This window comes from Ascaphus truei, chromosome 7 (genome assembly GCF_040206685.1).
Source record: "Ascaphus truei isolate aAscTru1 chromosome 7, aAscTru1.hap1, whole genome shotgun sequence".
NCBI classification, from domain to species: domain Eukaryota; kingdom Metazoa; phylum Chordata; class Amphibia; order Anura; family Ascaphidae; genus Ascaphus; species Ascaphus truei.
In genome coordinates, this window is record NC_134489.1 from 52240843 (window position 1) to 52257277 (window position 16435).

The 16435-nt window shown below is 42.2% G+C and overlaps 1 protein-coding gene across 2 annotated transcripts in view; it reads left to right on the plus strand.

The window, feature by feature from the left end:
* The window catches only part of OSGEPL1 (O-sialoglycoprotein endopeptidase like 1), a 35438-nt gene that overhangs the window by 8991 nt on the left and 10012 nt on the right, over positions 1-16435 (plus strand). For both annotated transcript variants that reach the window (XM_075608401.1, XM_075608402.1), the window contains exons 2-4: positions 9780-9869; positions 11468-11715; positions 12808-13195. In XM_075608401.1, the coding sequence (XP_075464516.1) occupies positions 9855-9869; positions 11468-11715; positions 12808-13195 (651 nt within the window). In that variant the 5' untranslated portion in view covers positions 9780-9854. The remainder of the gene's footprint in view (positions 1-9779; positions 9870-11467; positions 11716-12807; positions 13196-16435) is intronic.

Below are 16435 nucleotides of genomic sequence, written 5' to 3' on the forward strand. Positions count from 1 at the left end.
TGCTTTGCATCCACAGCGGCAATGCATTGTGGGTCATAAAGAAACTCTTGCAGTAATTAACAGCTCTGCCCCCCATGCTGTCTCCACACAGTGGTGCAGTTTGGGGTCTTATTAGGGATGTGTTTCTTCCACGACCTAACACTATACTGCCTGGGATCAGTCAAACATTTTTCTTATCAATAGTCTGATGAGGAGGCAATAAGATTTATTGATTAACAGTTATGGGGAACATATTTTCTATTAGGGGCGCACAATGTAAAAAAAGGCTGGGAACTACTGCAGTATATTATTTACCTCCGTAGTAATGGTGCTTCCAAAAATACCTGTTGGACGGATAGGTCAGATCAGCATTTTGACATTTCAAAGAGCTTGGTTTAATAGGTTTGCCAACAGTGGGAAAATTGTTGTTACTTTTATGTCCTGAAGGTATTCTAACTTAAAGGTTTCCTAATCTGTGAGTCATATATTACATGTACCAGTAAAGGGGCAGTTCAATTTAGTGGGTCATATATATTTTTTAAAGCACTATCAATGTAATTGTCTTTCTTAGAAAAATTAAATCACCCTTAAAATAACTGTCTTACTTATTATATATTGTGGATAATGAGAGTGTATCATTCTGGATAGGAACACAGATTCAGGCATATCTGCGACTTCAATTTATCTTGTTTGACTAATGATGATATCATAATTACTTAATAAACAAAAGAGCAAAGCTAAGATAATCATGTTGATGCCTGGCAAACAGTCTTATCTGCAACAAAAAAAACATTAGTCAAAGATTGTAAAACCCTTTTAAAGCATTGGTTTACCATGGAAATGCTAAAATATTTTACATATTTGTTAAAATGGTTGTACTTGTGCAATTTGTTTTGTTTTTCACTTTTTTTAAATGTCAATCGGCTACATTTAACCTATTAAACATGCCACTGTTCATGTTTGACTTTCATCCTAGGCGCGATTGCCCATTTAAAGTGGCAAACACAGCAAGTGTGTGTGTGTGTGTGTGTGTGTGTGTGTGTGTGTGTGCGTGTCCAGGATTGAAGCAGGGGATCTCCGGAGCTGAACCCCATTAATTACATCTCCAGGGACCACGTGCTTCTGGAGATACTTGCCTCCATAGTAGGTGCCAGTAGCCGCTCTGCTTGGCTACCAGAGATTAAATAATGGCCACTGTTCAAAGCTCCCGTGCCCTGCGGGCCAATAGGAAGCCGGGTCCTCATCAGGTTCAGCTTCCTATTGGCCCACGTGATATGGGAGCTTTGAACGTTAAAAAGCCTAGCTAGTTAAGCCGAAGCGGCTGCCGGCACCTACTACAGAGGTAAGTATCTCCGGAAGCAGGGGGTCCCCGGTGCTGAAATTATTGGGGTTAAGCTCCGGAAGCCCTGTGCTTCAATCCTGAGTTTAAAAAAAAGAGCTCGGAGTGCTTCTTTAAAATAATTAATGTTGAGTAACATTTCTCTTTAACATTTCTCCTCCCTCTACTCTGGTACCTTTCACTCCTTCAAACATGCAACAGTAATACCATTACTCAAAAACAGCAAGCTTGAACCGACCTGTCTTCCTCCTGCCTTTTGCCTCTAAACTCCTTGACCGTCTTGTATTCTCTCGCCTGCAATCTGGCTTCCGCACTGCTCACTCCACTGAAACAGCCCTCACTAAAATAACTAATGACCTCCATGCTGCCAAAGACAGAGGTCATTACACTCTGCTCATATTACTCAACCTCTGCAGCATTTGATACTGTGGACCACCCTCTCCTCCTTCACATTCTCCATACTCTTGGTATTCGTGACAAAGCGCTATCTTGGATCTCCTCTTAACTCTCCCATCGTACTTTCAGTGTCTCTTCTGCTAACACCTCCTCCTCCTCCTGTATTGATCTCTCTGTGGGGGTACCCCAGGGCTCCGTCCTGAGACCTCTCTTTTCTCTGTACACACTCTCTCTAGGTGACCTAATCATATGTCTTGGGTTCAAATATCACCTCCATGCTGACGACACACAAATTTACTTTTCAACTCCTGACTTTACACCTGCTGTACAGACCAAAGTTTCTGAATGTCTCCCTGCGATAGCATCCTGGATGGCCCTCTGCCGACTTAAACTCAACATGTCAAAAACAGAGCTCATATTTCATCCCAAACCTGGCCCCACTACCTCCTTTCACATTACTGTTGGAAGTTCAGTCATACACCCAGTAGAGCAAGCACGCTGCCTAGGGATCACACTCGACTCCTCTCTCACATTCTCCTCTCACATTCAAAACATATCTAAAACCTGTCGCTTATTCCTCCGCAATATTACAAAGATACGCCCTTTTCTCTGTTGCTCGACTGCAAAAACTCTGACACAGGCCCACATTCTCTTCCGTCTCGATTTACTGTAACCTCCTGCTGTCCGGCCTTCCTGCCTCTCACCTGTCTCCCCTACAATCTATCCTAAACGGTGCTGCCAGAATTACTCTACTCTTTCCTTAATCTGTCTCAGCGTCTCCTCTGCTTTAAACCTTTCTCACTGACTGCCCCACACCTCTGGAATTCCGTTCTCCTCAATACCCGACTAGCATGCCGTTCCCTTCAATACCCGACTAGCACCCTCTCTATCCACCTTTAAGACCCACCTTAAAACACACCTGCTTAACAAAGCATATGAGTAGCTCTGTGGCTTATACTATACACCTGATACATGAAGCTTGGCCCCTTGCAGACGCACTTAGTAGAATGCCCTCCTATTGTCTCTGTACGGACTTCCTACCTACCAATTAGATTGTAAGCTCTTCGGAGTAGGGACTCCTCTTCCTAAATGTTAATTTTTATGTCTGAAGCACTTATTCCCATGATCTGTTATTTGTATTATTTGTTATTTATATGATTGTCAACTGTGAAGCACTATGTACATTAATGGGCGCTATATAAATAAAGACATACATACTGTGATACCCATACCACGTTGCGGTCTCTTTTAGACTCAGATTAAGACCAGAACTATTGTATTTCTCTATACAGGGATAAACCATACACCAACAGGCCCACCGTCCCTTTAAGTCAAAAAGAAAACATAAAATAAATACCTATTCCCGTTAGGGAAAATAACTCAACTTTGCTTCAGCCCTTTCTAACGACAGCTGGCCAACTATACTGGTTCCCAGCTTAAAAAATGCCCTGGCATATGCACCCCACACGAACAGTCTTAAGCACACAGCAATAAAGGGTTTAGCTTATTTGTTAGTCCATTGGAGCAGACGCCCCGCTTCAGCACAGCCTCGCGTCCTTCCTTCCTAGGGGAACTCGGCCCCACGTGAGCTCAGCGAAACTCTCCTCTGTAAATGCCAAGGACAGGACATCCCCGCTTCTGCTCGGTCACTCGCCCTTCCTTCTTCCTGGGATTAGCAACCCAGGCAGTCCCAGCAGGCTCCGTGACCACCGTCCAGCGGGCCTGGGGGTCTGTGCCAGCTTCCACAGCTGGGGAGAATTCTTCTCTGTCTACATATATATACAGTGTGTGTGTGTGTGTGTGTGTGTGTGTGTGTGTGTGTGTGTATGTATGTATATATATATATATATATATATATATATGTATTGGGGTTTAAGCTTGCTGGGATAGTGTGTGTTAATTCAATTTCTAACTGGCAACAGTTGTTTGGAGGTAGGTGGCCCCTCCTCCCAGAGCTCACCCCTCTCCACCTTCTTAACTTGGGAGGTTTTCTCATTTTGCTGTATGGACAAGACATACTATGGTTGTTTCCCCTCATACTGAGATAAAAGGAAAGGTTCACAGTGTAGTGTTAGGACCTGCAAATTTGGTTATACCTTGACGTGGGTATGCAGGCTTATGACGCTTTGGCCAAAGGGTTTAACTAAGTAACCAAGAAAAATGTATTATTGAAGTATTTAACTTTATACTTATTACCATATATGTTTTGTCAATTGGATGTAGCATTGGGCTCCCATGTCTTTTGTTGTATACATTTGTATAGACACGCTCAGTAGCACATGTTTTGACATATATATATATATATATATGTATATATATATATGTACAAAAAACACAAAAAGAAAGCGCCCGATCCTAGTGCAATATGTCCAAAAAAATAGGGTGTATGTCGCATTGTTAGTGTAGGTACTCACCTTTGCATCTTGGACTCATAAGACGCTACAGGCAGCAATTTTCAGCTCGCACGCAGAACACAGCTCTGCCCAGAACTAAATACATGCCAGTTTTGTTTCCGGAGGACAATATGAACAACAGTGTCGCTTCCTGAGCTGGACGGAGACCCAGAGGAGCACTGCGATCCCATGCGGTGAAGATACCGAGTGAGCTGAGTAGCTGAATCCTCGTCTGGCGCATGAGTATACCTCATAAAACGCTGTTTTTACTTTGTTGTTTGTGAGTTAGCATTTTGTTGGATTTTAAGGGATAATAAATGTGTATTTTTTTGGACATATTGCACTAGGATCGGGCGCTTTCTTTTTGTGTTTTTTGTACAGATTGACTTGGAATTCGTTGGTTCTCTGTGGAAGGCAGCCGGATCCTGTTTGCAGCGAGATCAAACGACTGATCCATTCACTTTTGGACTTTAAATATTGGTCTATGCATTTGTATCTACTATTTTATTGATTTTTTATTGTTTTTTATAGTTTCTAATTCGTTATTATCCCTTGTTCAATTTATTTATCTGGTCACACACATTTTTATTTAGCATTATATACACATTAGCAACATTTAGATATACACACAATATTCTTAATTTTAATACACCAAATATCCGATTTGCTCTATCATCATCTAGTTATTACATCATCATTTATAAATAGCCCATATTTTATGGGCATTTTCTACATCATTTAGACATACGTGCAATATTTAGCTATATATCCATATCCACTTATAGGCGCAGTCTTGTTTGTATTATATATAAATATATATGTATATGTATATGTATATGTGTTGGTGTTTCAGCTTGCTGGGAAAGTGTGTGTTAATCCTGAAATAATGGTACAGACATACAGATGTAGCAGCCGTTCATGAGTCCGCTAGCGCATTGCAGCAGGACAGACAATGCACCAGTGGTAGAAGACGGCACTGTAATAGCATTATCCAAGTGCAAGAAAATGGACGAGGCTACTGCGTGCGTCAGCAGGTCCGTTAACAACTGCTACTTCTGTAGTTTCTCTTACACCAAACAATCGGTAACTATTGGTAAATGATGTTGCCCAGACTGGTCAACTCTCACAGATTTTGGTGCCTGGATGTTGACATATCTGAGAGCCGAGATTCTCAGTCATTGGGCAGTGACATCCCAGTGTGTCACACCCCTTCTTTAAGGGTGTTACGATAATTTAAAAAAAATCTATAACAAAATATTAGAATATTTAAAAAAAATTAAAAATATATAAAAAATTTTTTGCAAAAGATAGAAATAGGTTGTGATTTTAGGTTATAGAAGACCAAAAAATGTAAGAGGATATTATAACATAGTTCTAACATAAAAAGCATGGTGTCAAAGATTACAAAAAGTATAGGGAGCAACCTTAGAACATAATTGTGAATAAGGGATACTGTGTAACTAAATAAATGCGTGAAATGCAGTGAATTTTTGAAGATTACTTAGGGGTACTGCGAAAACTTTCTCAAGACCTGTCCAGAGGCCTTCTTTACATCATGTTCCCAGTATGTTGGAGGATACAACCCAAAAAAGGAATAAAGACAAAATATAGTGTAATACTGTACAATAAAACATAAAATAAAGTGAAATGTCAAGGTGGTCTATATATGCACTCACAAACTTAAGGTATCTTGCACAAGATTTAGTTTTAAAAGATTTCTTGCCTGATCATCCTTCGGTCATTTTTACTCAAGCTCCTAATCTCAAAAATAATCTAGCACCCACCATTTTAAAGGTGGATTTCGGAGCCAATTCTAATGCCAAATGGCCAGGTAAAACAAAGGGTTTTTATAGATGGTTTTAAATGTAAAGCCTGTGAACCCGATAATGGGGAGAAATATAGTTTTAAATCAAACGTGTAAGGGTCTGGGAGTCACTCCCCACTCACCTGCAGCTCCGCCGGGTCCTCTCTCCAGAACGCCAATCGCAGCTCCACGTGGGCGCGCGCACGCCAATGCTCTTCTTCTACTGTTGGGCCGACGGGTATGCCCGGTCACGCGCCCGCAAGCGCAGCTACACGGTGGCGTGGCCACACGGAGCCGCACCAACCTCTTAAAGACACAGCACCTCAAACTAGTGCTGCAATCAAATGCAGTCTTACTACTGGGCTTTATGGCTCCTCCCCTGGGACTCATGCTGGACCTATCCCTGCCGTAGCCTGGCCCTTCCACACACCCCCACCTTGCTGCGCTGCTATTGGACCCTCTCTCCTATATATACCCTACAGTGTCACTGACTCGTTGGCTGAGCATAGAACCAGTTGTTCTCATCACTCTCTGCCTCCCTAGTCCTGTCTTGTCCTGTCTTGTTTTGCAGTCTTCCTCGTGTACCGAACTGGCTTCCGCTACGACTACCCACACCTCTGGCATCCCGAACTCGGCATACGGCAACACGACTCTCCGCACCTCTGGCATCCCGAACCCGGCAAACGGTAAATGATTACGTCCTTCTCTCTAACCCCGGACTCGGCAAACAGCACCCTCTACCATCCGTACCTCTCCTGCCCCGATCCGGACTCCCAGACCACTCTACTCTCAAGACGTGGCTGTGGGTGGCGTTATATCCTATCCCACCTCAGCACAGCGGTCCCGTCTCGTTTGTGGTGAGCACGTCCTGACATTATGCTCAGCCCTACAAACATGGACCCCGCTGAGGTGGAGCGTACTTTAAATGCCCATACTAATCTCTTCACCAGGCTAGAGACTTATCTGGAACAAGCTGATAGGTGAATGGATACGTTACAGCAGAGCCTTCATTCCCTTACCGTTCAAGTCCGAGTTCTCAGTCGGGAACCTTCACCCGTGGCTTCCACAGCCTCCGCAACCGTCTTTCCAGCACCTCCGTTTGCTTTGGAACCTCGTATTCTGGCTCCCAAACACTATGCTGGGGATCCCCAAGGATGTAGGGGCTTCCTTAACCAATGCCTCATCCAATTTCGACTCTCGCCCTCTCGTTTTGTCTCTTCTGTCTCCAGGGGCTGTCTATATCGTGGCTCTTCTCATCGACGAGGCGCTGGCATGGGCTTCTCCCATCTGGGAACAACAAGGTCCTCTCACACAGGACATCGATCTCTTCGTCGAGGAGTTCCGAAGAGTCTTCGACACCCCTGCATGGCAATTAACCGCAGCATCTTCTCTTCATCACATAACCCAGGGAGATCGACCCGTCGCCCGGTACGCTGTGGAGTTCCGCACAATTGCTGCTGAGACGGGATGGAATAATGAAGCACTATCTTCAGCGTTTTGGCAAGGTCTCTCTGAATCTCTAAAGGATGAGTTCGCAGCGCGGGAACGTCCCACTGACCTAGAGGATTTGATCGGTCTGTGCGTTCGAGTGGATCAGCGTCTGCAGGAGCGGAGAACTGAACGTTCTCGTTACCGTCAACGGGTTTCAAGGCATCTTGGTCCATCGTTCATGGCTCCTACACCCGCTTCCGGGGACGCCCCGGAACCAATGCAGTTGGGAGGTAACAAGCTGTCTGCTGCCGAGAAACAACGTCGGCGCAATGCCGGTCTCTGCATGTACTGTGGCAATTCCGGTCACACACTGTCCCCACAAGCCGGGAAACGCCAACTCCCAATGAAATCCCGGAGAGTTTCGTTGGGAATACTGACACTTTCTCCCATCATCAAGGACGTCCTTCCCACCAGAATAATGTTGCCAATAACACTGTCTGGAGAGGGATTTCACACTCAAGCACGGGCGTTCATTGACTCCGGTTCCGCAGGCAATTTCATCGATGAGACTTTTGCTAGACGGAACAATATTCCATTTATCAGTAAGAAGACGCCAGTAGGTCTGGAGGCCATTGACGGTCGACCTCTACAGCCGACTCTCCTATTTTGTGTTTTTCACATTTGGAGAGTTCCCCTAGTAAGATATCTATTTCCTATATAAATTCTCCATGGTTCATACTTTTAAGAATTTCGGAACTGTGTCATTTTGTATCCCCATCAATTTTTCCATAAGACAGATAGTCTCGCTTTTACTGCATCTAGGGCTGGCTGTTGTTCTTGTTTCCAGGCCTTAGCTATTTCACATCTGGCAGCTGTGTATATATATGTATCAGTAACTTATTTTAATTTCTTTCCATGTTTTCAATGGGTCGGCATAGCAGAGCTGTCCAGGGATCTAAGGGGAAAACAACTTGAGAATTGCCTATGCCATGTGTGGCCTTCCAGAACTTTGTAACCTTTGGACACGTGCACCTTACATGTATAAACAATCCCTGCTGGCCACATCCTCTTGTGCAAAGGGGTGACATGTTTCTAAAAAATGTGGACAATCTTAGTGGGGTGTAATACCATTGATGGAGCAATTTGTTTGAATTTTCTTCAATTAGGACACATGGAACTCTTTGCAATCCCTTCAAATATATTATCCCACTCCTCTTGATCTAATTGTTCTCCCATCGCCTCTTCCCACTTTATCATAAATTTGTTTTTTATTTCAGTTTCTGGTTTAACAACCGCTAATATGCTGTATAGTTCTGAGATCAGGCCTTTCTTATCTTCCCCCGATAGGCACATAACCTCAAATACTGTATAGTCATTATATGTACCTTTACTTCTTATGTGGTCCCTCAGATACCTAAAGAAGGCAGATTTATGTAGCCCAATTTCTCTCTTGACTGTCTCAAACCCATTAATTTCTTTATTTGCCCATAGATCTTTTACCCTTGTTATTCCTGCCTTGCCCCAGTCTTTAAAAGCTGTTGGTTCCATGCCCGGGGCAAAGCTAGGATTCTCAAATATTTGTAAGTGTTTTTAATAGTGATGACTCTGTTTTTTGTATTTTGCTATGAATTAAATATCTGATATTTTTTTTGACACATACCCTTAAATACCTTCTGTTAGTGAGGTTTTGGTCCCATCTTTTCGTGACCATTTTCCATGTCTGTATTTATATATTATACCTCTGAGCAGCACCTTTAAGATATTTATTTGGGTATTCATTTATTGTGTTATTCTTACAGGTGCAGGTATTTCCTTTTTCTTGTTTGCAAGATATTTACCGTAAGTTTTTTGGGTGCATATATAGACCACCTTGACATTTCACTTTATTTTATGTTTGACTGTGTTCCTTTTTGTGTTGCACGCTCCAACAAACTGAGAACAAGGCAAAAAAGCATAGTGTAAGATTAGCATGGGAGTCACATATATTTCAAATATCGGTTAGGGGTGTCGCTATGAGAACCATTGTACTAAGACCTTGAAACAATTCACTGGTAGAGGGGCTGGCAGCCTAATACTATTACTTTCTGGTTATGTAAAGAGGTATTTGGAGTTTAGCACAGTAATATTACTTTATGCTTATAAAAAGGAACATACGAAGATATGAAAATAATATAACGACTTTTCACAACGCCATACAGAGCTAGTGCAAGTGGTTTAAACTGTAATCAAACCCACAAGGTTTTGTATCCAAGAGCAACATCTGAACCATTACTCCACATCTTGCACCATCAGTACGATGAAGGCAATTGGCAACTCTGCATTGAAGTGTTATGGAAGAGAGTGAGATTTTGAAAACTTTGTATTTATAGACACTATAATAAAAAAAGGATCTCTGAACTAATGGTTGATTTTTTTTATTTTTTATTCTGCTCTATAGATAATTCACATTCCGAGGTTCAGAAGGTGCTGACTTCTATCGCCCAATGTCTGTCTGTAACCCCTCTCTTTAAACATGTTCCCAACTCAGGTATGTTCAAAAGAACTCTATGTACAAATGTGACCCGTTCCATTGCCTTGGATTAGTCTACTACATATTAGTCTTGATTGATGAATGCATTGGTAATAATTGCACAGAATATTCCTGTAAACAAATGTAAACCCAGATCAGCCTTTCACTGCCAAAGGGGCCAACATTATTCCTTTGGTGCCGCGGTCACGTGACAGAGCGTAGCAGCAGACCCGAAGACCCTAAGGGGCCTATTCAATAAACAGTGATAAAATAAGCGCATTGCCGAACGACTTTGCATTGATTTATCGCGCACTAAAACATGTTGGTAAAAATGGTATTCACTAAGAAAAAAGCCACATTTTTTAAAGTTCGATAAAAAAAATGTTATCGAGCTATAAATCCTAGCGATCGGCAGCTGATTGAAACTGCAGCATGGAGACGGTGCGTCACACTAAAACTAGTGTGCGGGAGCAGGTGGTCTCCTGAGCTGAACCACATTGATTTCAGCCTACTCCCTACTTCCCGAGATACAGACCCCGGTATGGGGTGGCGGTATCCCGCAATGTGAAAATCCTCCGCGTCACGTGACCGGGAGATTTAAGTCCTGCAGGGCGATACCGACATCCCATACTGGGGCCCGTATCTCGGGAAGTTAGGGTCCCTGAGGCTGAAATAAATGTGGTTCAGTTCAGGAGACCCCCTGCTCCCGCACACTAGTGTGAAAAAAACAAATGAAGCTACTTTAATTTTATTTTTACTAATAGTGTACGTGAGCAGGGGATCTCCTGAGCTTAACCATCTGGAGGCCCCAGGACACTCGCGAGGACCATATGGAGGCCCCCAGACACCACCCAGACACCTACAGGGACCGCCCAGAGGCTAGCAGGGACCCCTGGACACCTGCGGGGATCACCCAGACACATATGGAGGCCCGGACACCCACAGGGACCACCCGGAGGCCCCTGGACACCCGCAGGGACCACCCGGAGGCCCCTGGACACCCGGAGGCCCATGGACACCAACTGGAGGCCCCCGGACACCCACGGGGACTGCTAGAGACCCACGGGGGTTCCCGCCGGCCTCTGGTATCAATCCTGTGTAGAAAATGAATAAAATGCTTTTATGCATCTTGCAATATCTTTAGCTGGCGACAAAATATTGCAAGATTATAAAGTTCGTTATGCTTATTACTGTTTAGTGAATAGCAATTGCTGGCCAAAAAAAAGCGATTTTAGCTTTTTTTTTGTCTTGTCGTACTACTTTTGTTGCCTCAGGCTGTTAAAGGTCGTTAAAAAGCCATTATAGCGCGATACTGCACTGTTATCACTGTTTAGTGAATAGCAAAGCAGGCAGTATCGAGCTATAATGGCATTTATCAACCATTAAACCACTTATCACTGTTTAGTGAATTGGCCCCTGTCTTATTACATCTGTACATTGAGGGCCCATCATTTTAGGGACTAGTTGAGGGCATAAAGGTTAATAATTAGTGGATTGTTGCCAAACTACTGAAGTGACATAGTGCCATCCAAGCAACACAAGTTTTAACTACGGTAGGTCAAGGGGAAAAGAATCAAACCATTGTTGAAAAAAAATGCATGAAAATTGTTTTGCAGTTTTTCTCCAGGTGTAGCTGTACATGGAAAGTGTCCCTGGGGAAAAATGTGGCAAGAGGTTTTTATGATACGTTCAAAGCTGGTCTGGCTCTTGGCATAAGAAGAATTTATTTGCACTCTGTGGTATCATGCCCCAGAGTGGTTTTGGGGATAGAAACAAGCTGCGATGATACCGGAGCAGCCATCGTAGATGAGAATGGCAAGGTCCTTGGTGAAGCCCTTCATTCCCAAAGGGAAGTTCATTTAAAGTAAGTAGGCTTTGTGCTGCACTCAGTAAACAAACGGCGTGAGAATCCCATGATAGTAATAACATTATGTCTTTCCAGTTCAGATAACTTTACAACAGGTGTTCATTAAGACACCTCTGGGGTGCAATCCTGTCAGTATAACCTGTTGCAAAAATAAGAATGTACATAACATGTATATATAGCACTACTTGGTAAATATGGGCCAAAGAGACTTGTGCTACATTGCGCAGAGCAGTGGAGTTAAACAAACAGGGTTTTGCATTGAAAATTCACAAGACATTTATACATCCGGCCTTTACTTGCTCTTTTTCCATGCTGACAACGATACACAGGCGCAGATTCACTAAAGGGTACCAAGGTTTAGCACGCCTTAACTCCTATTCATTGGCATTGGATTTGAAGTGTGCTAAAGCTTAGTTACTGCATCTGGCTATATTATTTAAAAATATCTTTAGCTGTTATTACTGTAGCTGCAATTATTTTTTAAAGGCTACTTTATGACAGCTGTGGTCTATGAGTTGCAGCTTCCCTCTGGTGTAAGCTAATTAGCCCATAACAAAATCTGTATGTTTTGTGATATTTATTAGTGAAATCTTTGCAACCATTAATAGGGGTGGAAGTGGCGTATGGCAAAGGCCTCTCACTTTAATACATGTTCAATATACTGAACATTGCTAGGTGGACCTGCCATTCACTTGTATTAATTGGTATATAGTCATTGGTGGTTCAGGTAAACTCAAATAGCCACAATCAAAGAATTGTTACCAGTGAGATAATCACTTGTGGTAACATCATTAAACAGCCATTGGGTGAGTACAGTCAGTGACATATAGTAGGCCGTTCCAGATGGAGCATTCAAAAGGAAGTTAATGGTGGCCAGGTGTAGTATTTGCAGTGAACACCAATAATTGAAATCAAATTAATTTTGGAACAGGATGGTCATTTTTGGAGATCCACTGGTCTGGAATTTTTACAAAGAAAACAAGTTAAAAATAGACAGAATTTCTGCTCTAACCACAAGGCTCTCGCCATCTTGTTAATGGTTCAAGTGTTTAACACTTCATATTTTCACAATGCTCTGTCTCCATTTAGAACAGGTGGCATCATTCCTCTTGTGGCCCAACAACTCCACAGGGACAACATTCATAGAGTTGTTGAGGAAGCTCTCCTCGCCAGTGGGGTTTCCCCACGTGAACTTTTTGCCATCGCAACCACAGTGAAGCCCGGTCTCAGTTTGAGCCTTGGAGTGGGCTTGTCTTACAGTCTACAATTGGTGAACCAATACAATAAACCCTTCATCCCTATACACCACATGGAAGCACATGCACTGACTGTTAGGTTATTGTACCCTGTAGAGTTCCCATTCTTGGTGCTCTTGATCTCGGGAGGTCACTGCATCTTGGCCGTAGCTAATGGAGTTTCAGATTTTCTCCTGCTTGGACAATCGCTGGATGAAGCCCCAGGGGACACTTTGGACAAGGTATTATTATTCTATTTAGCATCTAACTCAACCTACATCAAGCCTACACTTCTCCTGAACCAATAAGGCTAAGAAGACTTTAGGGGAGATTCACTAACCTGTTTTATGGGTAACCATTGCAATCCCACGTTAACTACCATTGACTTGAATGGCAGTTAATGTGGGATCGCAGTGCGTTAACCCGTGATGGAGATGGGTGAATCCATGCCCTTTAGCTACTTAAAAGAAAGAGGTGGATTATTTATTAAATGAACACAATTATCCCTCTTTCTCATGTCTCAGTAACCAAAGAGTGATATTTTAAAGAGCAAATATCTCGGGAACCGGACAGTTCCCGGATGGCATGGTACCACTGATCAGCCCTGGGGCATTTCTTAGTTCAGGTAAGCCAAGAAAGTAACAAGGTTCCCGGACAGGTTTGCTTCTGGGTGTCCCATAACGTATCTACCATGTCATGAGGTCTGGCACATGAGGGGCCCCATTATGTAGTGCCTTTAATCATGGGTTTTCTGCTCGTTTGCTAGGATAGCTCATTTTAAATGCAATCTAAACTTAAGAGGACACTCCTCTTCCGTTCTCAACAACGGTGAAGTCACAATCAGTTGATCGCTCCTACGGAGGAATCACATTATCACGATATCAGGGACAAGAAACATAACGAACTAAATAGAATAGATGGGGAAATAGCAAGGTGTTATTGAAGTAGAATGGGGGCAAGTGTGAGTTTGGCAAGCAGCAAGACACCCATAGTAAATACAGATAATACTAGAACACGTCTAAAGACTAAACCCAATTGGCGCAGAAAGGCAGGAGCAGATAATAGTACAGGAAAAAGAACGATATCCTCCGGCACTTAGGCTCAAGCAAAATTTGCAGACATAGAAAAAATACAGGGAAAACAGTGTATTAATAAACAAATTATTGCAATTATTCACTTAATGGAACAGGTGTATTCACAGATGAACTTGTACTTAAAATTCCATTATCGCAATAATGTTTCCAAAATTCAGCTCAGTGTATTAATAAAAAAGTGTGGGTGACCAGTGCATCATAGTATATGAGTCCCAATAATTTTGTAATGATTCTTCCGTAGGGGACACTCCTATATGATGGTGAGCAATGAAAACCCTACCCTAATAGGGCAAGGGACTAGTACCTAGTGCTAACCAGCAAAATGAACAGTACAGAGATTGTCCCGTGTTGCTGGCAGTGCACTGCCTTTGTTCATCTACTTTACCTTCAGTGTATTAATAAACAGATTCTTATAGTTGACTAGTTATTAAAACAGATACATTCTAAAATCAACTTGAAATTCTGTTAATACAGCAATACCACCACATGTGGTTAATATTGTATTACAAAGCAGGCTCAGATTTAGGAGATAAAGGATATATTTAATTAAGGTGGCATTCACCTAATCTTGCAATTTCTAATCCTCCTTTATTTCCAAATGGTACAGTAGCAGATGAATTATTAGTGTGTGTGCTTGTCACCAAAATGGAACTCAGAGGTATTTTCTTATTTCAATCAGGGTATTAGCTTGACATAAATAGAGGAACGGATATCATGGTGCAGTGCATTTAATAGTGGAACTGGTTTAAAACAATATTGCACTCACAGAATAGCATTTGTGTGTCAGTGTTGTGGATAGCTTCCCAGCTTTTGTTGACAGTCTCTGTCCTCCTTGTTCCATCCGGTCTACCCGCAACTCTGCTTCCAGCGGCAAAAATCCACAGCCTCTCCTCTCTCTCGGCTTGTGCACAGCTTGGGAGGGGTAAGAAGCCAGTGGTATTCGCAAGAGCGTGCCCATGTCCTACCCACGAGCACTCGCATGAGCTGCGGGTTCCCGATTGTCCAAGGGGATATAACGCGTCACACGGACTATGGTGGTCTGTAAGGCTCAATCCAATGCGTTTAGCCGTGATGCTTCATCAGGATTGCCCTCTTTGGACTCTGGCTGCTGGACTTAATTAATGTCCAGTATGGGATATTTCCTTTGCAAGATAATAGTACAGACAGAAAAAAACTTAAATGCATGCTTGCTAATGCAAGAAGCCTGAATGAAAAATGGGTGAGCTTGAATTAATAGCTGCAAGGGAGTAGTACGATATCATAGGCATCACTGAAACATGGTGGGATGAAACTCATGACTGGCAGTTAATGTAGAGGGTTATTCCCTTTTTCGGAAGGATTGAGCAAATAGAAGAGGAGGTGGAGTATGCTTATATGTTAAACCCAATCTAAAACCTATTATAAGGGAAGATGTTTATGAAGGGAATTATGAAAACGTAGAGAGCTTGTGGATAGAAATTAGCAGTGGAGGTAAAAATATAAAGAAAATGTTTGTAGGGATATGCTATAAACCACCACATATCTGTGAGATTGAGGAAGCTAAAATACATTTGCAAATGGAGAAGGCATCAAAACTAGGTCATGTTTGCATAATGGGTGATTTTAATTATCCAGACATACTGTAGACTGGAGCAATGAGATTAGCAATACAACAAAAGGAAACAGGTTTTTGGGGGTGCTTAAAATTACATGAACTAAATTATTGAGGAACCAACCAAGAGAGGGGTAATACTGTATTTGGTAATATCAAACAATGTAGAAGTAATAACAAATATTCAAGTCCGGGAACATGTGGGTAACAGTGATCATAACATGGTCTCATTTGAAATAAATTCTAAAAACAACAAATTAGTTGGGTTCAACAAAGACCTTAAACTTTAGAAAGGCAGATTTTAATAAACTGAGGACTAATCTACAAGTAATACTTTGGGATGATGTTTTGAAAGGAAAATGTGACAGATAAATGAGCAGTCTTTAAAACATTGTTAGAAAAGCATACTTATCAGTGTATACCCTTGGGTAATAAGTATAAAAGAAATAAGTCAAAACCAATATGGCTAAATAAGCAAGTAGGGAATGAAATGGAAAAGAAGAGGCAGGCGTTTAGATTCTTTAAGTCAGAAAGGATTGAGGCATCATATCAGAATGATAAGGAATGTAACAAAAATTGCAAAAGGGCAATCAAATTAGCAAAAATGGATAATGAAAAAAGGATTGCAATAGAAAGTGAGATCAACCCTAAAATGTTCTTTAAGGACCTTAATAACAAAAAAAATCAGAAAAGAAAATACAGTATAGGACCCTTTCCGTGTGTGATGGGCAGGCAGATTATTGGAGATAAGGAAAAAGCAGAGGTATTAAATAAATTCTTTGCCTCTGTGTTTACCA